Here is a 26,602-nt window from a genome sequence, read left to right on the forward strand (position 1 = left end):
TTCCCACTCAAATCTCATGTCAAATTGCAATTCCTACATGTTGAATGAAGGGCTTAATATAAAGTGATTGGGTCATGGGGTAGTCTTCCTCTTTGCTGTTCTCCTGACAAAATTCTCAAGAGATCTGATGGTTTAAAAGTGTGGCACCTCCCTGCTCACTTGCTCTCTCTCCTGCCACCATGTGGAGAAGGTTCTTGCTTCCCCTTCCCCTTCCACCATCATTGTGTTTCCTGATGCCTCCCAGTAACACTTCCTGTTTAGCCTGCAGAACTGTGAGCCAACTAAACCTCTTTTCTTCATAAATTACCCAGTCTCAGGTAGTCCATCCTGTGAGAATGGACGAATACAGAAAATTTGCACCAGGAGTGGGCACTGCTATTAAGATACCTAAAAATGTGGAAGTGACTTTGTAACTGGGTAATGGGCAGAGACTGGGAAAGTTTGGAGGGCTCACAAGAAGACAGGAAGATGTGGAAATGTTTGAAACTTCCTAGAGGCTTGTTGAATGGTTTTGACCTAAATGCTGATAGTGATATGGACAATAAAGTCCAGGCTGAGGTGGTCTCAAATGAAGAGGAAGAACTTCTTGCAAACTAGAGTAGAGCTTACACTTGCAATCCTTTAGCAAAAAGACTAGTGGCATTTTGCCCCTGCCCTAGAGATCTGAGAAATGTTGAACAAGGGAGAGGTGATTTAAGGTATCTGGCAGAAGAACTTTCTAAGTAGCAAAGCATTCAAGATTTGCCTTGGCTGTGTCTGAAAATATAAGTCATATGCATTCATGAAGAGATGGTCTGAAATTTGAACTTGGGTTGAAAATGGAAGCAGAGCATAAGAGGTTGAAAAAAAATTGCAGCCCGTCCATGTGGTAGACAAGAAAATCCTATTTCCTGGGGAGAAATTCAAGCTGGCTGCAGAAATTTGCATTAAGTCATGAGGAGTCCAGTGGGATAAACGTCTCCAGGGCACTTCAGAGATCTTTGCCGCAGCCCCTCACATCACAGGTCCAGAAGCCCAGTAGAGAAAAATGGTTTCATGATCTGGGCCCAGGACTCGACTGCTCTGTGCAGCCTCAGGACATGGCAGCTTACATTCCTGTCCCTCTTATGCCAGCCACGGCTAAAAGGGGCCAAGGTACAGCTCAGAACATTGTTTCAGAGGGTGCAAGCCCTAAGGTTTGGTTGCTTCCACAAGGTGTTGAGTCTGCTGGTGCACATAAGGCAAGAGTTGAGGTTTGGGAACCTCCTCCTACATTTCAGATGATGTATGAAAATGCCTCGTTATTCAGGCAGAAGTCTGATGCAGGGTCTGAGCCCTAATGGAGTATCTCAGCTAGGCCAATGTAGAAGGAAAATATGGTGTTGGATGCCCCACACAGAGTTCCCACAGGGGCACTGCCTAGTGGATCTGTGAGAAGAGCGCCACCTTCCTCAAGACCTCAGAATTGTAGATCCACCAACAGCTTGCACGGTGTGCCTGGAAAAGCCATAAGAACTCAATATCAGCCCATGAAAGCAGCCATGGGGAATGTACCCTGCAGAGCCACAAGGGCGGAGCTTCCCAAGGCCTTGGGAGACCACCTCTTGTATCAGTGTGTCCTGGATGTGAGACGTGAAGTAAATGAAAATGATTTTGGAGCTTTACGATGTTAATGACTGCCCTGCTGGGGTTTGGACTTGCATGGGTCCTGTAGCTCCTTTGTTGTGGCCAATTTTTCCCGTTTGGAATGGGAGCATTTACCCAGTTGCATACACCCCATTGTATCAGGGAAGTAACTTACTTTTGATTTTACAGGTTTATAGGTGGAAGAAACTTACCTTTTCTCAAAGGAGACTTTAGACTGTAGATTTTTGTGATAATGCTGAAATGAGTTAAGACTCGGAGATTGTTGAGAAGGGATAATTATATTTTGCAATGTGAGAAGGACATGAGTTTTGTGATGGGCCAGGGGTGGAATTATATGGTTTGGCCATATGTTACCACCCAAATCTCATGTTGAATTTTAATCTCCTGGTGGTATAGGAGGGGTCTGATGGGGAGTGATTGAATCATTGGGGCGGCCTTCCCCTTTGCAGTTTTTGAAATAGAGTTCTCACAAGATCTCATGGTTTAAAAGTGTGGCGCATCTCCCCTTGCTCTTTCTCTCTCTCTCGCCAGCATGTGAAGAAGGTCCTTGCTTCCCTTCACTTTCCATGATGACTGTAAGTTTCCTGATGCCTCCCAGTAATGCCTCCTGTTAAGCCAGCGGAACTGTGCATAAAATAAACCGCTTTTCTTAACAAATTTCTCAATCTCAGGTAGTTCCTTACATTAGTGTGAGAATGGACTAATACACAGGTTGAAATAGTTCTGGAGATCAAAGGTACAGCAATGTGAGTATACTAATGAGTGTTGTATTATAAATGTATCTTTTGCCAAAAGAGTAGATCTTAGGTGTTTTTTTTTCACACACACACAATAAATTAAAGGCATAAAATCATAACTCTCTGAGATGATGGGCATGCCAATTACTTTCATCATGATGAGCATCTCTCCAGGTACATCAATACATCAAGTGGTGTACCTTAAATAGAAACAATTTTATTTGTCAGTGATAGGTCCATAAAGCTGAAAAATTATAATGCATACTTAGGTTTCTACATATTTTATCAATAAAACTGTGTGAATATAAACAAAAGAACTTGTATGAAGATATGTATAACAGTTTTGTTTATGATATTTATATTGGAAACAAATTTGATTCCATCAACAGGAAAATAGATATACATATTGTCACTTATTCACTTATGTAATGGACTGATTCAGATATGAAATATTATCTACATGTGTATGAGTACATATGTGTGTGTACATATATGATGACAAAACCTTTATAGATGCAATTACATGAATGAACCTCACAAATAGCAAAACTAGCACCTTACAAAAAATGATCTGTAATATTTGATTCCATTTATATGAAGTTAAAACAAGAAAAATTGACCCATAGTGATCAAAATCAGAACATTTTTCTATTTGCATTTCTCTGATGATTAATAATGCAAAAAAATTAAAAAATGTATTTGCTGGCCACTTGTATGTATTCTTTTGAGAAGTGTCTGTTTGTGTCATTTGCCCATGTATTAGTCTGTTTTCAAACTGCTGATAAAGACATAACTGAAATTGGGAAGAAAAAGAGTTTTAATTGGACTTACATTTCCACATGGCTGGGGAGGCCTCAGGAGCATGGTGGGAGGCAAAAGACACTCCTTAGCTGGCAGTAGCAAGAGAAAATGAGGAAGAAGCAAAAGCGGGTACCACTGATAAGCCCATCAGGTTTCATGAGTCTTATTCACTATCATGAGAACAGCACAGAAAAGATGGGCCCTCTTGATTCAATTACATCCCTGTGGTTCCCTCCTACAACATGTGGGAATTCTAGGAGATACAATTCAAATTGAGATTTGGATGAGGATACAGACAAACCATATCAGCCCATTTTTAATAGGGTTATTTGTTTTCTGCTTTTTGATTTCTTTAAATTTCCTAAAGATTCTGGATATTAGGACTTTCTTGGATGCAAAATTTGTGAATATCTTCTAACATTTTGCATGTCTTCTCATTATTCTGATGATGGCTTTGTTTGGTTGGTTGTTTTGCTGAACAGAAACTCCTTAGTTAATTAGGTCCCACTTGTCTATTTTTGTTTCTGATGCAATTGCTTTTGGATACTTAGCCAAAAATTCTTTCTCAAAGCTGGTGTCCAGAAGAGTATTTCCTAGGTTGTCTTCAAGGATTTTTATGGTTTGTTGTGGGAAGTCAGAGAACCCAAACACAGGGACTGGCTGAAGCCACGGCAGAAGAACATAAATTGTGAAGATTTCATGGACATTTGTTAGTTCCCCAAATTAATACTTTTATAATTTCTTATGCTTGTCTTTACTGCAGTCTCTGAACATAAATTGTGAAGATTTCATGGACATTTATCACTTCCCCAATCAATACTCTTATCATTTCCTATGCCTGTCTTTATTTTAATCTCTTAATCCCGTCATCTTCCTAAGCTGAGGATGTGTGTCACCTCAGGACCCTGTGATGTTTGCGTTATCTGCACAAATTGTTTGTAAAGCATGTGTGTTTGAACAATATGAAATCTGGGCACCTTGAAAAGAACAGGATAATAGTGATTTTCAGGAAACAAGGGAGATAACCATAAAGTCTGACTGCCTGTGGGGCCGGGCAGAACAGAGTCATATTTCTCTTCTTTCACAAAACGAATAGGAGAAATATCACTGAATTCTTTTCTTAGCAAGGAATAACCCTGGGAAAACGAATGCATTCCCAGGGGTGTCTCTAAAATGGCCGCTCTGGGAGTGGCTGTCTTATGCAGTTGTATATAAGGGACGAAATACGCGCTGGTCTCCTGCAGCGCCCTCAGACTTGCTAGGATTAGGAAATTCCAGCCTGGAGAATTCTAGTCGGACCAGTTGTCTGCTCTCAAACCCTGTTTCTTGTGTAGATGTATATCAATGACAATGTGTGCCCAGCAGGACATGGAACCTCATTAGTAATTCTAATTTCGCCCTGGCCTTGTGATCTTGCTCTGCCCCCATTTGCCTTGTGATATTTTATTGCCTTTGAAGCACGTGATCTGTGTGACCTACACACTATTTATGCACTCCCTCCCCTTTGAAAATCGCCAACAAAAACTTTCTGGTTTTGCAGCTCAGGGGGCATCATGGAACCTGCCAACATGTGATGTCACCCCCGGAGACCCAGCTGTAAAATTTCTTTCTTTTGTACTGTTTCTCTTTATTTCTCAGACCGGCCAACACTTAGGGAAAACAGAAAAGAACCTACATTGAAATATTGGGGGCTGGTTTCCCCAATAATGGTTTGAGGTCTTACATTTAAATCGTTCATCAATTTTGAGTTAATTTTATGTGTGTTGAAAGTAGACGTCCAGCTTCCATCTTCATCATGTGGCTAGCCAGTTGTCCCAGCACTATCTATGAACAGCAAGTCCTTTCCTCATTGCTTGTTTCCATCAGCCTTATCAAAGATGAGATGATTGTAGGTGAGCAGCCACACAACACGCAGAACGGTTATCACAAAAAAGTCAAAAAATAAGAGATGCTGGTGGGGCTGTGGAGAAAAGAGAACACTTATACACTGATGAGGGGAATATAAATTAGTCTTGCCACTTTGGAAAGCAGACTGCAGACTTCTCAAAGAACTTAAAATGGAGATAGCATTTTACCCAGCAATCCCACTCCTGGGTATACACTAAAAAGTAAAGAAATAATTCTTTATTTGTGTGCACATTTGTCAGAAACCCTCAAACTCTACATTAAAAATCTATGCATTTTCATGTTAATTGTATCTCATGAAAATAGAAGATACACAATTGAAGGAAAATAGTTTATATTGAAATTAAAATCTTCATAAAATATAAATGAAAATTCAAATACAAAATGTAAATATGATTTTTACAATAATTATTAAAATGCATTCAGCTATACTAGAATAAAATCCAAAAAATAAGAAAGATAAAGGTGATATATTAAATGAAAATTTAGTAAACACAAATTTCATAGATAATTATAACCTGGCTAAAAATATTGGAACATTTTATATTATTAGTTATACAAAATTAATAAACTAGTGATAAAATATTTAACCTGTTTTATCAGGAAACATTACTAATATTTTGTGTAAAATCATAACTAGAACAGCCAACATGGATATAACAATATTTGCAAGTACATGTTTTAAATGTTAATATATTCTCAATGTTGGCCCAGCTATTACACCTTAAATTTGTAATTATATCATGGATTTGTTTGAGTCATTGGAAAAATTAATTTTAAGAGATGACTTAGAGGAATAATTTCCAATATGGAGATGTTAGTATCTCATCTATAAAGAAATTGAAAATACATAATACATGTAAAGTCCTGGTAAGAAACTCTGTTCCATGGAAAAGGTCTTACCCTATTTGGTTGTGAAACATTTACTGTTAAAATTATCACCTTCATCTTATTTTAGAAAATTAAAGCAAAGCATGATGAATTGAAGTGTGATGTTGGTTGTTTGGTAAAACAGAGGGTGAGGATGATGAAGAGCCCTGTGTTCTCGAGGAGATGGCCTAATCCAAGGAGAGGGAGGCTCCAGGTTGTGTGGACTCACACAGGGTGCCTGCTTCAGGACATCCTGCAGCCACTCCCAGAAGCCTTCAGGAGACAGGGGTGCAGATGGGCCCTCAAGATGATCCAATGAGATCTGGAAGTGAAAAAAAAGAAAATGAGCTGGGCTAGATTTTAAAAATTAAAATAAAAAATTTTATTTTAAATTGACAAATTATGGTTGTTTATATTCACAAGGTAAGAAGCAATGTTATGATTTGTGAATACAATATGGAATAACTAAGATAATTAGGAAATAATTAAGATAATTATCATTCATCACCTCAAATTCAGATCATTTATTGTGACAACAACGTTTCAAATGTACTCTTAGCTCTTTTGAAATGACCAATATACGACTTTTAAATTAGCAAATATAAATCAATTCATGTGAACAAGTAAAAATAACTGATATCAATTGTGAATTACTCTAATAATTTCTATTTCGTTCATCATTAAGTTTGTTTCTTTAGGACATATTTTCAGAATTATTTTATTGTAATGTTTAATATGAATGCCTACACATATATACAGAGGTCTGTGTATTTATGTATCTTTCTTTTTTTTTCTTTTTTCTTTTGAGGTGGAGTCTCACTCTGTTGCCCAGGCTCAAGTGCAGTGGCCCAATCATGGCTCACTGCAACTTGTGCCTCCCAAGTTCGAGCAATTATCCTGCCTCAGTTTCCCGAGTAGCTGGGATTACAGAAGTGAGCCACCACGCCCTGCTTATACATCTTTCTATGTGTATAAATATATGTCCCTATAGCTATGTAGTTGCTGATGTCAACAAATGTTAATAAAAGTCTGGAAGAATCAGTGCAAATAATTTGGAATGTATATTTCTTTGAAATATATATTTTTAAACTCTATATAGAATTTTAATAATTACTAAAATTTAAATACTAAGCATAATAAATCCATAATAAATATAAGTAATGAAATATCACAGCCTAGAATGCTCCAGAGTTCTGCAAACACAAACCTGACTTTTCCAGCTGAGGAGAAATGAAACCTCCCCCTGCACCTGCTCCTGGGACCTGTCCCGTCCTCAATGGGGTCCCGAGCGCCCCCTGGGGGATCCGCGCGCCCCTGCAGGGAGGTTTGTGTCTGGGCTCACACTGACCTCCCTTCACTGTGTCTCTTACAGCAATACACGGCCGTGTCCTCGGTTTTCAGGCTGCTCATTTGCAGATAGACGATGCTTTTGGAATCATCTCTTGAGACGGTGTATCTGCCTTTCACAGATGCGGCATATTCTGTTGTTCCACCATAAGCTTTGCTTCTAATTAAACCCACCCACTCCAGCCCCTTCCCTGGAGCCTGGCGGACCCAGCTCATGTAGTGGTCACTGATGGTGAATCCAGACGCTGCACAGGAGAGTCTCAGGGACCCCCCAGGCTGTACCAAGCCTCCCCCAGACTCCACCAGCTGCACCTCACACTGGACACCTGCAAACACAGAGACATCATGATCAGAAACAGCCACACATCCACTGCTCTTACTCATGTCCCCTCACACTCAGGGTCTCTAGTTCACCATAAATTACCTTTTAAAATAGGAACAAGGAAAACCCAGCTCAGCCCAAACTCCATGGTTGATGGTCTGTGTTCAGTGCTGATCACCAGGTGAAACTCCTGGGAATCTCAGGGCTGGGGCTCCTCTCCCAGAGCTGCAGAGTCAGGGCTGAGCTGGTTTTCATCAGCAGAGGGAGGACCATATTTGCATGTCTCCTACTATATAGGAAGCTCTGGGGTGGGAAGCCTGAGAAGAGGATGGGCCCAGATAAGATGACTGTGCCTTGCAGGAGTTTGGTGACAATGATGGTATTTGGAAAATATGCTGTCTTATTATAAAATTATGCTGTGATAAACACTTTGAATTGATCATGCTATTTTCTTTATACATATTCCTGTAAATTATGTTTTGTTGGAGTCAATGATTTCTCCATGCACATATGTGGAAGTCAACCACACATGGAAAAGGGGCTCTGTCAGTGTCTAAGGGCCCATGTCTGGGATGAGTAAGCCCCGGTATCTGGGCCTGTGCTCCTCATCACTGGCCCCACTTACTCCCTGAGCCAACTCCAGGACAGAGCTGGGTGTGCCTAGTGTGGTTGTGGAACCCACTTTCTGTAGTGAGAACTTGTGTGATTTTGCTGCATTCTAGCCTTCATCTAAAACTATGGTGAGAACTAGGCCTCAGGCTGATAAATTCTTAAGTATTTTTGAAATTCAGCATACATTTTTTCTATCTTTCTATCACTCCTTTCATGTCTAAGTTTCCATTTGTTTGCTTGTAATACATTTTATAAATGTTAGTTTACATGCAATAAACTTTCACATATTTGAAGTCGACAGTTGATAAACATGATGTAACCGTCATTGTTATCAAGGTGGACAAGAGAATTCTCAACATTTCCTTTTGTTCTTCTATATTCTTCCTCCTTTTCTCTTTCTTCTTTCTACCATTTCCCTAGCAACTACTGATATTTACATTGCTTCTGATTAATTTTAATTTATCAGAATTTATGAAAATGAAATAACATAGTATATATTATTATTTGTTTGGCTTATTTTCCTTTACATTAATGATTAGATGTTTTACCTTGTAGTTGGGCATAGCAGACTTCTTTTTTTTTTAATTATTATTATACATTAAGTTTTAGGGTACATGTGCACAATGTGCAGGTTAGTTACATATGTATACATGTGCCATGCTGGTGTGCTGCACCCATTAACTCGTCATTTAGCATTAGGTATATCTCCTAATGCTATCCCTCCCCCCTCCCCCCTCCCCCCACCCCACAACAGTCCCCAGAGTGTGATGTTCCCCTTCCTGTGTCCATGTGTTCTCATTGTTCAATTCCCACCTATGAGTGAGAACATGCGGTGTTTGGTTTTTCGTCCTTGTGATAGTTTACTCAGAATGATGATTTCCAATTTCATCCATGTCCCTACAAAGGACATGAACTCATCATTTTTTATGGCTGCATAGTATTCCATGGTGTATATGTGCCACATTTTCTTAATCCAGTCTATCATTGTTGGACATTTAGGTTGGTTCCAAGTCTTTGCTATTGTGAATAGTGCCGCAGTAAACATACGTGTGCATGTGTCTTTATAGGAGCATGATTTATAGTCCTTTGGGTATATACCCAGTAATGGGATGGCTGGGTCAAATGATATTTCTAGTTCTAGATCCCTGAGGAATCACCACACTGACTTCCACAAGGGTTGGACTAGTTTACAGTCCCACCAACAGTGTAAAAGTGTTCCTATTTCTCCACATCCTCTCCAGCACCTGTTGTTTCCTGACTTTTTAATGATTGCCATTCTAACTGGTGTGAGATGGTATCTCATTGTGGTTTTGATTTGCATTTCTCTGATGGCCAGGGATGATGAGCATTTTTTCATGTCTCTGTTGGCTGCATAAATGTCTTCTTTTGAGAAGTGTCTGTTCATGTCCTTTGCCCACTTTTTGATGGGGTTGTTTGTTTTTTTCTTGTAAATTTGCTGGAATTCATTGTAGATTCTAGATATTAGCCCTTTGTCAGATGAGAAGGTTGCGAAAATTTTCTCCCATTTTGTATGTTGCCTGTTCACTCTGATGGTAGTTTCTTTTGCTGTGCAGAAGCTCTTTAGTTTAATTAGATCCCATTTGTCAATTCTGGCTTTTGTGGCCATTGCTTTTGGTGTTTTAGACATGAAGTCCTTGCCCATGCCTATGTCCTGAATGGTAATGCCTAGGTTTTCTTCTAGGGTTTTTATGGTTTTAGGTCTAACATGTAAGTCTTTAATCCATCTTGAATTAATTTTTGTATAAGGTGTAAGGAAGGGATCCAGTTTCAGCTTTCTACGTATGGCTAGCCAGTTTTCCCAGCACCATTTATTAAATAGGGAATCCTTTCCCCATTGCTTGTTTTTCTCAGGTTTGTCAAAGATCAGATAGTTGTAGATATGCAGCATTATTTCTGAGGGCTCTGTTCTGTTCCATTGATCTGTATCTCTGTTTTGGTACCAGTATCATGCTGTTTTGGTTACTGTAGCCTTGTGGTATAGTTTGAAGTCGGGTACTGTGATGCCTCCAGCTTTGTTCTTTTGACTTAGGATTGACTTGGCGATGCGGGCTCTCTTTTGGTTCCATATGAACTTAAAGTAGTTTTTTCCAATTCTGTAAAGAAAGTCATTGGTAGCTTGATGGGGATGGCATTGAATCTATAAATTACCTTGGGCAGTATGGCCATTTTCACGATATTGATTCTTCCTACCCATGAGCATGGAATGTTCTTCCATTTGTTTGTATCCTCTTTGATTTCCTTGAGCAGTGGTTTGTAGTTCTCTTTGAAGAGGTCCTTCACGTCCCTTATAAGTTGGATTCCTAAGTATTTTATTCTCTTTGAAGCAATTGTGAATGGGAGTTCATTCATGATTTGGCTCTCTGTTTGTCTGTTATTGGTGTATAAGAATGCTTGTGATTTTTGTACATTGATTTTGTATCCTGAGACTTTGCTGAAGTTGCTTATCAGCTGAAGGAGATTTTGGGCTGAGACAATGGGGTTTTCTAGATGTACAATCATGTCATCTGCAAACAGGGACAATTTAACTTCCTCTTTTCCTAATTGCATACGCTTTATTTCTTTCTCCTGCCTAATTGCCCTGGCCAGAACTTCCAACACTATGTTGAATAGGAGTGGTGAGAGAGGGCATCCCTGTCTCGTGCCAGTTTTCAAAGGGAATGCTTCCAGTTTTTGCCCATTCAGTATGATATTGGCTGTGGGTTTGTCATAGATAGCTCTTATTATTTTGAGATACGTCCCATCAATACCTAATTTATTGAGAGTTTTTAGCATGAAGTGCTGTTGAATTTTGTCAAAGGCCTTTTCTGCATCTATTGAGATAATCATGTGGTTTTTGTCTTTGGTTCTGTTTATATGCTGGGTTACATTTATTGATTTGCATATATTGAACCAGCCTTGCATCCCAGGGATGAAGCCCACTTGATCATGGTGGATAAGCTTTTTGATGTGCTGCTGGATTCGGTTTGCCAGTATTTTATTGAGGATTTTTGCATCGATGTACATCAAGGATATTGGTCTAAAGTTCTCTTTTTTGGTTGTGTCTCTGCCTGGCTTTGGTATCAGGATGATGCTGGCCTCTTAAAATGAGTTAGGGAGGATTCCCTCTTTTTCTATTGATTGGAATAGTTTCAGAAAGAATGGTACCAGTTCCTCCTTGTACCTCTGGTAGAATTCGGCTGTGAATCCATCTGGTCCTGGACTCATTTTGGTTGGTAAGCTGTTGATTATTGCCACAATTTCAGATCCTGTTATTGGTCTATTCAGAGATTCAACTTCTTCCTGGTTTAGTCTTGGGAGGGTGTATGTGTCGAGGAATTTATCCATTTCTTCTAGATTTTCTAGTTTATTTGCGTAGAGGTGTTTGTAGTATTCTCTGATGGTAGTTTGTATTTCTGTGGGATTGGTGGTGATTTCCCCTTTATCATTTTTTATTGCATCTATTTGATTCTTCTCTCTTTTTTTCTTTATTAGTCTTGCTAGCGGTCTATCAATTTTGTTGATCCTTTCAAAAAACCAGCTCCTGGATTCATTAATTTTTTGAAGGGATTTTTTTGTCTCTATTTCCTTCAGTTCTGCTCTGATTTTAGTTATTTCTTGCCTTCTGCTAGCTTTTGAATGTGTTTGCTCTTGCTTCTCTAGTTCTTTTAATTGTGATGTTAGGGTGTCAATTTTGGATCTTTCCTGCTTTCTCTTGTGGGCGTTTAGTGCTATAAATTTCCCTCTACACACTGCTTTGAATGTGTCCCAGAGATTCTGGTACATTGTGTCTTTGTTCTCGTTGGTTTCAAAGAACATCTTTATTTCTGGCTTCATTTCCTTATGTACCCAGTAGTCATTCAGGAACAGGTTGTTCAGTTTCCATGTAGTTGAGTGGTTTTGAGTGAGTTTCTTAATCCTGAGTTCTAGTTTGATTGCACTGTGGTCTGAGAGACAGTTTGTTATAATTTCTGTTCTTTTACATTTGCTGAGGAGAGCTTTACTTCCAACTATGTGGTCAATTTTGGAATAGGTGTGATGTGGTGCTGAAAAAAATGTATTTTCTGTTGATTTGGGGTGGAGAGCTCTGTATATGTCTATTAGGTCCGCTTGGTGCAGAGCTGACTTCAATTCCTGTGTATCCTTGTTAACTTTCTGTCTCGTTGATCTGTCTAATGTTGACAGTGGGGTGTTAAAGTCTCCCATTTTTATTGTGTGGGAGTCTAAGTCTCTTTGTAGGTCACTCAGGACTTGCTTTATGAATCTGGGTGCTCCAGTATTGGGTGCATATATATTTAGGATAGTTAGCTCTTCTTGTTGAATTAATCCCTTTACCATTATGTAATGGCCTTCTTTGTCTGTTTTGATCTTTGTTGATTTAAAGTCTGTTTTATCAGAGACTAGGATTGCAACCCCTGCCTTTTTTTGTTTTCCATTTGCTTAGTAGATCTTCCTCCATCCTTTTATTTTGAGCATATTTATGTCTCTGCATGTGAGATGGGTTTTCTGAATACAGCACACTGATGGTTCTTGACTCTTTATCCAATTTACCAGTCTGTGTCTTTTAATTGGAGCATTTAGTCCATTTACATTTAAAGTTAATATTGTTATGTGTGAGTTTGATCCTGTCATTATGATGTTAGCTGGTTATTTTGCTCGTTAGTTGATGCAGTTTCTTCCTAGTCTCGACGGTCTTTACATTTTGGCATGATTTTGCAGCGGCTGGTACCAGTTGTGCCTTTCCATGTTTAGTGCTTCCTTCAGGAGCTCTTTTAGGGCAGGCCTGGTGGTGACAAAATCTCTCAGCATTTGCTTGTCTGTAAAGTATTTTATTTCTCCTTCACTTATGAAGCTTAGTTTGGCTGGATATGAAATTCTGGGTTGAAAATTCTTTTCTTTAAGAATGTTGAATATTGGCCCCCACTCTCTTCTGGCTTGTAGAGTTTCTGCCAAGAGATCCGCTGTTAGTCTGATGGGCTTCCCTTTGTGGGCAACCCGACCTTTCTCTCTGGCTGCCTTTAACATTTTTTCCTTCATTTCAACTTTGGTGAATCTGACAATTATGTGTCTTGGAGTTGCTCTTCTCGAGGAGTATCTTTGTGGCGTTCTCTGTATTTCCTGAATCTGAATGTTGGCCTGCCTTGCTAGATTGCGGAAGTTCTCCTGGATAATATCCAGCAGAGTGTTTTCCAACTTGGTTCCATTCTCCCCGTCACTTTCAGGTACACCAATCAGACGCAGATTTGGTCTTTTCACATAGTCCCATATTTCTTGGAGGCTTTGTTCATTTCTTTTTATTCTTTTTTCTCTAAACTTCCCTTCTTGCTTCATTTCATTCATTTCATCTTCCATCACTGATACCCTTTCTTCCAGTTGATCGCATCGGCTCCTGAGGCTTCTGCATTCTTCACATAGTTCTCGAGCCTTGGCTTTCAGCTCCATCAGCTCCTTTAAGCACTTCTCTGTATTGGTTATTCTAGTTATACATTCGTCTAAATTTTTTTCGAAGTTTTTAACTTCTTTGCCTTTGGTTTGAATTTCCTCCTGTAGCTCAGAGTAGTTTGATCGTCTGAAGCCTTCTCTCAACTCGTCAAAGTCATTCTCCACCCAGCTTTGTTCCATTTTTGGTGAGGAACTGCGTTCCTTTGGAGAAGGAGAGGCGCTCTGCTTTTTAGAATTTCCAGTTTTTCTGCTCTGTTTTTTCCCCATCTTTGTGGTTTTATCTACTTTTGGTCTTTGATGATGGTGATGTACAGATGGGTTTTTGGTGTGGATGTCCTTTCTGTTTGTTAGTTTTCCTTGTAACAGACAGGACACTCAGCTGCAGGTCTGTTGGAGTTTGCTAGAGGTCCACTCCAGACCCTGTTTGCCTGGGTATCAGCAGCAGTGTCTGCAGAACCGCGGATTTTTGTGATCCGCAAATGCTGCTGTCTGATCGTTCCTCTGGAAATTTTGTCTCAGAGGAGTACCCGGCCATGTGAGGTGTCAGTCTGCCCCTACTGGGGGGTGCCTCCCAGTTAGGCTGCTCGGGGGTCAGGGTTCAGGGACCCACCTGAGGAGGCAGTCTGCCCGTTCTCAGATCTCCAGCTGCGCGCTGGGAGAACTACTGCTCTCCTCAAAGGTGTCAGACAGGGACGTTTAAGTCTGCAGAGGTTACTGCTGTCTTTTTGTTTGCCTGTGCCCAGCCCCCAGAGGTGGAGCCTACAGAGGCAGGCAGGCCTCCTTGAGCTGTGGTGGGCTCCACCCAGTTCAAGCTTCCCGGCTGCTTTGTTTACCTAAGCGAGCCTGGGCAATGGAGGGCGCCCCTCCCCCAGCCTCAATGCCGCCTTGCAGTTGGATCTCAGACTGCTGTGCTAGCAATCAGCGAGACTCTGTGGGCATAGGACCCTCCGAGCCAGGTGCGGGATAAAATCTCCTGGTGCGCCGTTTGCTAAGCCCATCGGAAAAGTGCAGTATTGGGGTGGGAGTGGCCCGATTTTCCAGGTGCCATCTGTCACCCCTTTCCTTGACCAGGAAAGGGAACTCCCTGACTCCTTGCGCTTCCCGAGTGAGGCAATGCCTCGCCCTGCTTCAGCTGGCACATGGTGCTCTGCACCCACTGTCTTGCGCCCACTGTCTGGCACTCCCTAGTGAGATGAACCTGGTACCTCAGATGGAAATGCAGAAATCACCCGTCTTCTGCGTCGCTCACGCTGGAAGCTGTAGACCGGAGCTGTTCCTATTCGGCCATTTTGGCTCCTCCCTGAAGACTTCTTAAATTCTAAATATTGGGTAGTATTCTAGCAGACAAATTTACTGTAATTTGTTTTTCTATTAAGCTGCCGAACAATATTTGATTTTTTATTATTCTAGGTCTTACTAAGGATCTGCTATTATGCTTGGAAATATACATAGAAAAGAAATATATTTTCTTATTTGTACAACTGCATCAACAATAACAGATAAATGGAGAAGTTGGAATTTTGCAAATTTTCTTTAATACTTTTGATATTTAAAGTTTCAAAACAAACAACAAACCTGGAGTTTAGGGAGAAGCAAGTTCTTGCAGAACGGAACAAAGCCAGGGTTTGAAATTACTTAAGGCAGAGTCTGGAATATGAAATAGAAGCTATTACAAGATAAAATACAAATATGTATTGGATTATTTGAAATTGTGTGTGGTAAGCATGTTGTAGTGTGAAATTTTAAGGGACCACATACTGAAGAGCTATTCTATCCTCTTAAATCCCTTTGCCTAAGAAAGAGGAGAGCCACGAATCTCCTTTTCTGAAGTGCCTATTAGGGAGAGAACAAGAGCCCACACTTTTAAAATGTATTCAAACCCAACTCCCTCATTCCCACTACAGAACTAAGAATTTACCCTTCAGGGGAAAGCCACTGAAACCAGAATCCTAGGTGCACTTGTTCAATGCCTCAGGAATTGAGGTGGGAACACCAAAGATGTATTCAGAAGCAGCTCCATCTCCTCTCTCTTTCTTATGGAATCAGAGCCTCAGTCTGCAGGGCAGGGCAGCAGATCTGCAAGGTGATGACAATGATTGAGAACACTGGAGCTTGGGGAGGGAACAACTGTGGAAAACAGGAGGACTCTACTCCAGGGGAATAGGCAAGAACACACAGACCAGCATCTCATCTCGAGGAGAGTGGGGAACACTCAGAAGGTCATACCCAGACCCGGGGTCACAATGCCTTCCTAGGAACATGGACCTAGAAATATGGACCCTTTAGTATAATGCCTTCCACCAATTTAGAAACTGTCTGTTAAATAAAACACTTGAATGCACCTGAGGGAGCTGAAAGAGATTCTCTGGAGGACGGAACAAGGTGAAGAGACAAAGTCAAGCAGAAAAGACAAAGAAGGTATCATTGGGGGATCTGTAGTCTCTAGTGGACATAGAAGAACAGACTTCAATTAATTTTTGAAAAATTTATATCAGTCTTTACTAATTTATATGATAAAATGGCCAGCCTCATCGATAGAATCTCATTATCCCTATCAGGGATGAGTGTCCATGTGGGCATGTGGTGCAGTTCTAGTCATGGAGGCAGGGGAGATGGTCTGTTGGGGTGTTCCTGGTCCAGAAAAGAATTGCAAAAATGTCTCTTCTGCACTTCCAGACAATATTTAATATATGTGTGTGATCCTTGGGAATGTTGTCACCATGTCACTGCATGATGGGAGTCATTGGGGGGTGAAGCTGACTTTCTGGATGTATCAGTGTGGAAAATTGAGAAAAGAAACTTCCTGGGTACATGTGCTGTCAAATCATTCAATCCTGGAGTCACTCACATCCAGCCTTCTTGTTTCATCAGGTTGTGATTTTCCTCATTGTTTAGTCAGCCTAAGCTGTCTTTCCTCACTCACTGCTAAGATAGTCACATATAATAATCTAGAGGTATTGAGGTAAATAAGTAACTAATTTGAAAATTAGAACAGGTCCCAAGTGAAGTCAGTTGCCTTGTGGTTAATAATGTGATAGACAGGAGACGTGGCTGGATACTAAGTGTGTGTTCACATCTATTTTATCTAGATTAGCACAATCTTTTGTATATCCCTTAGGTAATATTCCCATCGTGACCTTGATTTAGCATTATTTCTTAATGAGTAACACCTAAATAATAAATGTGGTGGTTATTAACTAATAATTTATATTACAAGTACAAACCTTCTTTTGGATATATTCCTCTCCCTGATGTAAAATCAGCCCAGAAGGCAGAAGTTACTGCACTTATTAGAGCATGTCAATTAATCAAAGACCACGATTAAATACAGATGTGCTACTATAGTGCAGAATTTTAAAGTGTGCTGCAAGCAGAGGTTTTTAAATCTTCCGGAAGCCCCATCAAAATGGACAGCAAGAAAAGACACTTTTAAATACATTCCTACATTCCAGAGACCTGACATATAAATTTGAACCCAAATGCAAACAAATAGAAAAACAAAAATCTAGTATGGAAGCTAGCATAATGTTGTGGTGCATCATTTCTCCAAACACTCCATCTTAACCTGGATTGTAATATTATCTGAACATAGAAGGCATTGCCATTGTTCACATCATACAGAATCAGTCCCACTCACAGTCTTCTGGATATGTTGAAAAATGGCGTGTTTAAATTTAAAAAAATTATAAAAACATTAATAAAATATGGAAACTCTCTTGGCCAAGAGTTATCCCACTAGCACTATGGCATTCTGGTTCCTCCCTCAGGACACATCAGTTTCTGCCCTATGACTTGGGAGCTTGAAAATTCATACATTTAGAAATTTTGCCCTCGTTGCTCACCTTTGTCCTACTGCATATGTGTGTTACACAATATTGAACATAATTTTTGTATCATACTCACTCCATACACCAAAAGTCGAAGGTTGCCTTTTCATGTCATCTTTTCACAGTATTTCATGATCTTCAACTATGAAATTATGTCTATTGGAACAAACATCAGGAAAAAATTGTGCTGTTGGAACATATTGGCATAAATCATATCAGGCGCTATTAACCAAAATACAGCAGAAGAAAATCAGGGAGTGAATTCTTGGGTTGATATTTTGCTACTAAAAAATCAGTTCAACCAGAAGTGGTGGCTCATGTCTATAATTCCACCACTTTGAGAAGCAAAACCAGGAGTATCACATGAGACCAGGTGTTTGAGACCAGCCTGGGCAACATAGAGAGACCCCATTTCTATGGAAAGAACTTTTTAAAAAATCAGCTGGGTTTGGTGGTGCACCCCTCTAGTCCTAGGTACTCAGGAGGCTGAGACAGAAGGATTGTGTGAGCCAGAACTTCACGGTTACAGTGAGCTGTGATTGTGCCAGTGCACTCCAACCTGTGTGACATAGTGAGACCCTATATCTAATTATAATAATAACTAAGAATTTTACATAATTGTAAGGCACATCAAATAGAAAATATTAAACTGAGTATCCTCAGGATTCCTCTGATACTTCTGATGTTTTTGGAGCAGACTGCTCACCTAAGACATTCTGAATAAGTGGGCGACTTTACATAGTGAAAAGTCTCCATACAAGACATTGGAACAGGACCCTTGTCTAATCCCCTGCCCCGTGACTTTCACCTCTTTCTCCTCATTTCACTCCTCCTTTTCATTATTAGTTGCTTATTCTTCTAATCAGTCTTCTCATTTTTTTGTAGACCTGTTTGTTGTCCACCCATATTGGACAATGATCTTTTTTTATTAATGATTTTTATAATTGCTAGACAGAATAAGTCATCAGACTATTGTTTTGACGTCTGACTGCTGATAACACTCATTCCTCCATCATCTCCCTTCTTTCCGATATGAGATAAATTTAGTTAGGAATCACAGGAACTCTCTAATTTGATGCCATTTGGAGGTTGAAACCTCACAAACTCCTTTGTGTGAGTGAGAACCCTCACTCTGCCTCTAACAGCAAACCACTCTAGGAACCCTGAGCCAGTCTCCTATCTTGCTCAGTCAAGCCATTTTGGACCTTCCTGAGAGACCAGCACTAATCTCGGCAGACATCTCAAGAGGTAATTAACCTTTCCATATTCACTTGGGGGAGAGTGTGGCACCCACAGATGTGACATCCACACGACATTTTGGTTGTGATCTCTTGGCCTTTTTATGGTGTCAACTAGAACTGATGCTGTGAGCTTGGTGCCACGGCTCCTAAACACAGGACACACCTGTTTCCTGAACCAGCTCCAGGACACAGCTGGACATACCTGCTGTGGTTTCATTAACCCCCGTTATGTAATGAAATCATGACATTATTTTATTGTACTCTAGTGATTCCCTAAAAATATAGGTAGACTTATGGTTTATGCATGTATATATTCAGGAGTCATTGATTTATCGTATGTATTTAATTGTTTAATTCTGGGCTGAGAAATTTAAAATTTCTTCAGTTTGATGAGTGAAGTTCTTATGCCATTGTTCTGTGATTTTCTTTTCTTACCTCTCAAATATTTTATTCATCTCTGTCTCATTCATTTTCTACTAAATTATGTGTGTTTAAATTTGTAATATTTTAATGAGTTTAAATTAACATATAGTAGCCCTCCCATAATGTGTACAATTTGACTGATAGTAACATAACCATTACCTTTCTCAACATGGAAAAAACTCAACTACCCTAAAAATTTCCTCTTGTTTTCCTGTAATTCCTGCTTCCTAACCTCCTCTTCTCACACCACATCCAGAGCTAACTACAGGTTTTTTTTTTATGTAACTTTAGATTAGCTTTCATTTCATAGAATTTATAAAAGTGGAGTACTATATATGAACTGGTATTTGTCTTATTTTACTCATCATACATACTTGTGAATTTGCCCTTGCTGTTGAGCGTATCCAGCAATACCTGATTTTAACAGTGGGTGTTTTTCCAGTGAATGAATTTGCCACAATTTGTTTACTGATTAAGCTGCTGATTGATATTTGGATTGCTTTCAGTATCTAGGTATTATAAAAAAAAAAGCTGCTATTATCTTAGAGAAGTACACAGCTGAGAAACAATGTTCTTATTCTTACAACAATATGAACAGCAGCTAAACTGGAAAAGTTGCACATTAATCAATTGTCTTCAATACATCAGGTAATTGAAGTTGTAGAATTATGTGTGTGTGTCAGTTTGTGAGTGGGAGAGGTGGGAAGAAGGGAGACTGAAGAGAGAGATCTTATGTAATTGACCATAATGTATGTGGTGCTCAAATACATACAGGGACTCAGAGTCTTTATTGAAAAGGTCCACATAAGATGGAGAGGACGATTCGATGCACCTACATATGGTTATATACTTCTATAAATGCCATTTTCTAATAATACAAAGAATCACGTGCATGAGAATAAACATAGTGGAGGGTGTCCAGTGGTGAAATATGATGTTGATGCCAAACCCCATCTCCAGCAGCTTTTCCCCACATTGCATCTGCCTTGACATGTGTCCTGAGTGCCCTCTGGTGTCCCGAGTGCCTCCTGCAGTTCCTGAGCTTCCCTGCAGGGAGGTTTGTGTCTGGGCTCACACTGTCTTCCCCTCGCTGTGTCTTTTGTGTAAAAATTCATCATTGTGTATGCTTTGCTGGTAGCTCAGCTCTAGGGAAAACTGCTTTTTGGATGTGGATCTGGAGATGGTGACTGGACTCTTGAGGAGTGAGTTGGATTGTGCACTCCATGATGATCCGTGCACCTGATTCACTCCAGTCCCTTCCCTGGGGGGCTGATGGATCCAGCTCCAGCAGGAAGCACTGGTTGTGATGGAGAATGCAGAGACGGAACAAGTGAGGGAAAGGGTCTGTGAGGGCTTCACCAGGCCAAGAGTGCACTGACAAATACAGATGTCAGCATGCACAGGTTCTTAACAACATGTTTGAATTCACAGATATTCACATTTTCATGAGAATAAAGAGCCCATTTTTTGCAATTTGTGGGTGCCCTAGGGCAAATAGCAGATTCTGAGGTTAGAATTAGACAAATATATGGTTGAAGGGGGCCAGCTCCTCCACACCTGTGGGTATTTCTCAGGTGGGATGAGAGACTGAGAAAAGAAATAAGACACAGAGACAAAGTATAGAGAAAGAACAGTGGGCCCAGGAGACCGGCACTCAGCATAGGGAGGACCTGCACCGGCACTGGTCTCTGAGTTCCCTCAGTATTTATTGATTATTATTTTCACTATCTCAGCAAGAGGAATGCAGTAGGACAGCAGGGTGATAATGGGGAGAAGGTCAGCAAGAAAACATGTGAGCAAAGGAATCTGTGTCACAAATAAGTTCAAGGGACGTTACTATGCCTGGATGTGCACGTAGGCCAGATTTTTTCTTCTCTCCACCCAAACATCTCAGTGGAGTAAAGAATAACAGAGCAGCATTGCTGCCAACATGTCTCACCTCCCGCCATAGGGCAGTTTTTCTCCTATCTCAGAATAGAACAAATGTACAATTGGGTTTTATACCAAGGCATTCCGTTCCCAGGGGCAGTTAGGAGACAGAGGCCTTTCTCTTATCTCAACTGCAAGAGGCCTTCCTCTTTCACTAATCCTCCTCAGCACAGACCCTTCACGGGTGTCGGGCTGGGGGATGGTCAGGTCTTTCTCATCCCACCAGGCCATATCTCAGACTATCACATGGGGAGAAACCTTGGACAATACCCGGCTTTCCAGGGCAGAAGTCCCTGTGGCTTTCCACAGTGCATTGTGCCCCTGGTTACTCGAGAATGGAGAATGGCGATGACTTTTATCAAGTATACTGCCTGTAAACATTTTGTTAACAGGGCACATTCTGCACAGCCCTAGATCCCTTAAACCTTGATTCCATACAACACATGTTTTTGTGAGCTCAAGGTTGGGGCAAAGTTACAGAGTAACAGCATCTCAGGGCAAAGTAATTGTTCGGGGTACAGGTCAAAATGGAGTTCCTTATGTCTTCCTTTTCTACATACACACAGTAATAATCTGATCTCTTTTTCTTTTCCCTACATATGGTCACATTTTTTCTTAAAACTTTCAACCAAATAAGAAAAAGAAACTGCTATCAGGAGAATGGGCATTGGATCATTACCTCTATCTATGATAATGGTGATTTTGAAAATCAGGTTGACCTGTGATAGCCTAAAGCATGTCCTCATCCTGAATCCACAATGAGACCTGAGCAGCAATCACAGGCAGTAGAGGTTGCTCACATGAGGAAACATCTGACTCTGTAAAGCTGCACATGGGGGTCTCTGCAGGCCCTTAGTTGTACAGGACCTTCTCCTCCCTCAGACTCAGAGTGAGGACAGTGTGCTCTTCATCTGGGGGAAGTGAAGGTTAGTGTGTTGAAAGAACCAAACTCATTGTAATCAATATCTCTGTACTTGGACAGAAACCAAAGTTTACAAGAAACCACGAACTTGGGTTAAAGTAGGAAATTACAATTGTTTGCAGGCTGCATGCTTGCTTCTCCATGTCATCTAAGAGAAGCAAGTACAATCAGGTTTTCTTAGTTACGTATCCATAAACGGTTTTTCCACCCTGAGAACGGACCTCCCATACCTCCAACATCAGGGAGCAACTGGACCAGGCACCCGGCACAGCTCTCTGACATCATCATCCAGTTTTTGACAAAGAGACACAGGCTTGAGCTCCTCCCAAACAATAACTGTACACATAGCAGATTCCTGATAGGCAACTATGCAACGGGAAGAACCAATGGCCTTGATGGACTTAGCTTGGACCACAGCATTGTTAGGAAGCTCCATCAGACTCCCACCTTCTCCAGCACTGTTGTGAGATCGGCATAGTGGGCTGACAGCCCACCCGGCACTACAGCCTCACCCGGTCTCCTGCGTGCTTTTCTGCCTCTTGTCTCTCCCCGAGACTCCACCACCTGCACCCCACACTAGACACCTACAAACATAGAGACAGTTTGGTAAGAAACTGCCACACATAATCACTGTTTTTTCACTCACATCCACTCACACTCAATATCTCTAGTTCTCCATTATTTGCCTTTTAAAATAGCAACAAGAAAAACCCAGCTCAACCCTAACTCTATGGTGAGCCATGTGTGTTCAGAGCTGATCATCAAATCAAAACTCCTGATAATTCTGGACTGGGGCTCTTGTCCCAGAGCTGTAGGGTCAGGGATGGGCTGGTTTCCATGAGGAGAGGGAGGGCCCTATTTTCTTCTCTTCCTCTGTAGCAAACTCTGAGGTGGGATGCCTGAGGAGAGAGCAGAGCCCAGAGAAGATGTGAGACTCCCGGAGTTTAGTGATGATGGCAACATTTGGGAAAATATAATTTCTTATTATGTGATTTTCCCATTAGGATTATTAAGTAAATATTATTTTATTTCTATTTTACATATTTGTAAAAATAGAAATATAACCACATTAACCAGATTTTAAGAGATATGAAGGGAGAAATGGAAAACAATAAAAAAGGAGGAGACTTCCACACCTCACCCTCAATAATGTATAGAACATCCACAAAAAAATTCTTAGGAAGTCCGTGGACTTAAACAACACTATTGAACAAACTGACCTAATAGACATCTACAGAACATTCCAACCAAGCGCAGTGTAATACGCATGCTTCCCAAGAACACTATAAATATTCTTCATGATAGCTTATATGTTAGATAAAAAATGACTCTCAGGATTTAAAGAAGTAATGTCAAACATTCTCTAACTTTTTCAATAATTGCTGAAGTGCCAACCTTCTAAACTATTTCTAAAAGGCTACAATTACTGTACTACCAGTAACAGACAAAGGCAAAAGAAGAAAATTAAACTTCAGACAAATATTCTTAGTATATATAAATAAACTACTCCCAAATAATAGTCAATTAAGTTCTATGGTGGCCAACATGGTGAAAATCATGGCTCTTCAAAAATAAAAAGAAAAAAAAATTAGCCAGGCATGGTAGCACATGCCTGTAACCCCAGCTACTCAAGAAGCTGAGACAGGAGAATCACTTGAACCCATGACACAGAGGTTGCAGTAAGCCAAGATCATGCCATTGCACTCCAGCCTGGGAAACAGAGTGAGACTTCATCTCAAAAAACAAACAAACAAACAAATAAAAAACTGTCATAGACCAGGCATGGTCACTCACACCTGTAATCCTAGCACTTTGGGAGCCTGAGGCAGGCAGATCACCTGAGGTCAGGGGTTTGAGACCAACCTGGTCAACATAGTGAAACCCCCTCTCTACTAAAAATACAAAACTTACCTGGAGGTGGTGGCACACACCTGTAATCCCAGATACTCGGGAAGCTGAGGCAGCAGAATCGCTTGAAATCAGGAGGAGGAGGTTACAGTGAGCTGAGATCGTGCCACTCCACTCCACTCCAGCCTGGGCAACAGAAGTGAGACTCCACCTCAAAACAAAACAAAACAAAACAAACAAACAACAACAACAAAAAAAACACGGTCATCATCTGACTCTAGGTTAGGTAGACTGTCATTGATAAAACGGGCGGGTCTGATTCCATCAGAGCAGAACTGGAGAAAATGAAATTCCATGGTGATTCAGCAGCTTCGCCTCTCTCTGGGACCTCCAGCCTGCACTTATTGGTGGAGGATCTTATGGACACTGGATATTCCTAGACATCTCCAAAAACTGTCATCCTCTACATCTCACGGAAAAGTGGCACGTCCATCTGTAGCTTGTCAAGCCTGAATAACATACAGAGAGAGACTCTAAAATACAATATTTATTCTAGGATGTGCATTGCAATTGAAATAGTTATGGGTGCATCCAGGTTGGTATAGGAAGAATTGAAAAAAGATGATGAGGACTACACAAGCCTTTTTGAGATAATTATCCTGGGCTACAAGGATCAATAATGGGGTGAAATCAGTATACATTTGGAAAGGCAGTTGCTGGGCAGATATACTCGGAAAAATAATTATTTTAAGGTTGTGGTGGCCTCTGTGCAAGGTTGTGGTTGTCCATAGTCCATTTATGATAGTTCTCGTTATCAGGAATATGTGTGTTAGAACCCTCCTTCATGCCCTTCCCCAGCTTTATTCATTAGGGTTTTAACACAGGTGGCTCCATCTTGATTCTAAAAAATTTCACAAGCTCTTTTTAACACTACTTCTGAAGAAGAGTTAATTCCACATCCACGTCCCATTTTGATCAAATAAGTTTATCCCCTTCACTATTAAGGGCCAGTTGCACTCCCAGATGAGTCTACACACAACACAGTGGAGGGTCCTGAGAAAATGTGGAGAGAAGGAAGTCCCATCAGCCTCTCTGACATGGCTGCAGGAGCCACAGCCTGAGCCCCACCTGAGCTCCAAGAAAATGCCTTGAGCCCTGGAATGTAGACCATGGGGACCATCTGTTTCTTATTCAGGAAGCAGGAAAAGTGGATGAAAAGGGAGAACAGAACAAACACTACAAAGAAAGAAAATGAGTTAGAATTAAAAGGAGCACCAGATCAGTGCTGATTCTGATTAGCTTACTTTAGTGTCAAGAGAAAGGTGGGACGTGAAACCTGTGAGGTTCTACATGACACTGACCCTGGCCCAGCCTCGCTATTGATGGTGATCAAACTTCCTAAAGACTGTTCTAGTCTGGGAATCTCCCTGAGGTTTCTGTCCTCGTTGTGATTGGAGATGACTCACCAGGCTCTGCTGAGTTTCCTCAGGACTCTGATCCTGGTGACCACGACTGAGAACTCTTCATCTCTGTAAACCTCAGTCTGCATTTGACGCATGTGAGAATAGTCGTCATATTAAAATGATATTTTTAAAAATATGTAGAGATGACATTAGGAAGCACAGAATTCTAAACTTAGAGACGTTCACTAGAGAAGCTGCCAGAAGAAGATGAAGTCCCATATCCTGACAGGAAATCAGCTTCAGTCTGCACCTGCCTCTGGGGTTGACTGATCAGTGGGTCCTGAGCGCCCCCTGCAGCTGATTTCTCCTGAGCGTTCCTGCAGGAGGTTTGTGTCTGGGCTCACCCTGACTTCCCCTCACTGTGTCTCTCACACAGTAATACACAGCCGTGTCCTCGGCTCTCAGGCTGTTCATTTGCAGATACAGCGTGTTCTTGGCGTTGTCTCTGGAGATGGTGAATCGGCCCTTCACAGAGTCTGGGTACCATGTGCTACCACCACTACCACTAATAGCTGAGACCCACTCCAGCCCCTTCCCTGGAGCCTGGTGGACCCATCTCATGGCATAGCTGCTAAAGGTGAATCCAGAGGCTACACAGGAGAGTCTCAGGGAACCCCCAGGCTGGACCAAGCCTCCCCCAGACTCCACCAGCTGCACCTCACACTGGACACCTGCAAACAAAAGAAACCCTGGTCAGAAACTGCCACATATATCCACTGTTTGTCTCACTCTTATCCACTCACACTCAATTTTTCTATTTCTCTATGAATTACCTTTTAAAATAACAACAAGAAAAACCCAGCTCAGCCATGGCCCCATGGTGAGTCCTCTGTGTTGAGTCCTGATCACCAAATGAAAACACCTGAAAATCCCAGGGCTGGGGCTCCTCTCCCAGAGCTGCAGGGTCAGGGCTGGGCTGCTTTTCATCAGCAGAGGGAGGACTCTATTTGCATGTCTGCTACTATATAGCAAGCTCTGGGGTGAGAGGCCGGAGGAGAGAGTGGGGCTCAGAGCATGTGACAGTGTCCTGGGGGAGATTTGTGATATTGATAGCATTTGGAAATTGGTTTCTTATTGTCAGTTTGTTCTGTGATAAAACCTTAAATCCTATAAAAGTTTTAATTTTGTAATTTCTATTTTAAAACAGTTGTATTGAGGTACAATAGATCTACATAAAATGCAAATATTTGAAGTTAGCACCAATCATCTTTTTTTTATATGCAGGGAAAACATGGTATGTAGTTTCAATGTTATTTCCAAGTGACAGATGAAAAATTGCCAGCAAAAGCA

General features: G+C 41.0%; 1 pseudogene and 1 gene segment (V, D, J or C); both read right to left on the minus strand.

Moving 5' to 3' along the window:
• Nucleotides 1–7,277: 7,277 nt before the first annotated feature.
• LOC100937610 (immunoglobulin heavy variable 3-49-like) lies at nucleotides 7,278–7,756 on the minus strand. The segment is given in 2 exon segments: nucleotides 7,278–7,612; nucleotides 7,711–7,756. Coding segments are annotated over 2 exon segments (381 nt in total).
• Nucleotides 7,757–21,931: 14,175 nt separating this feature from the next.
• On the minus strand, nucleotides 21,932–26,188 carry LOC103892447 (immunoglobulin heavy variable 3-23-like; annotated as a pseudogene).
• Nucleotides 26,189–26,602: the final 414 nt, after the last annotated feature.

This window comes from Pongo abelii, chromosome 15 (assembly GCF_028885655.2).
Source record: "Pongo abelii isolate AG06213 chromosome 15, NHGRI_mPonAbe1-v2.0_pri, whole genome shotgun sequence".
NCBI lineage: Eukaryota > Metazoa > Chordata > Mammalia > Primates > Hominidae > Pongo > Pongo abelii.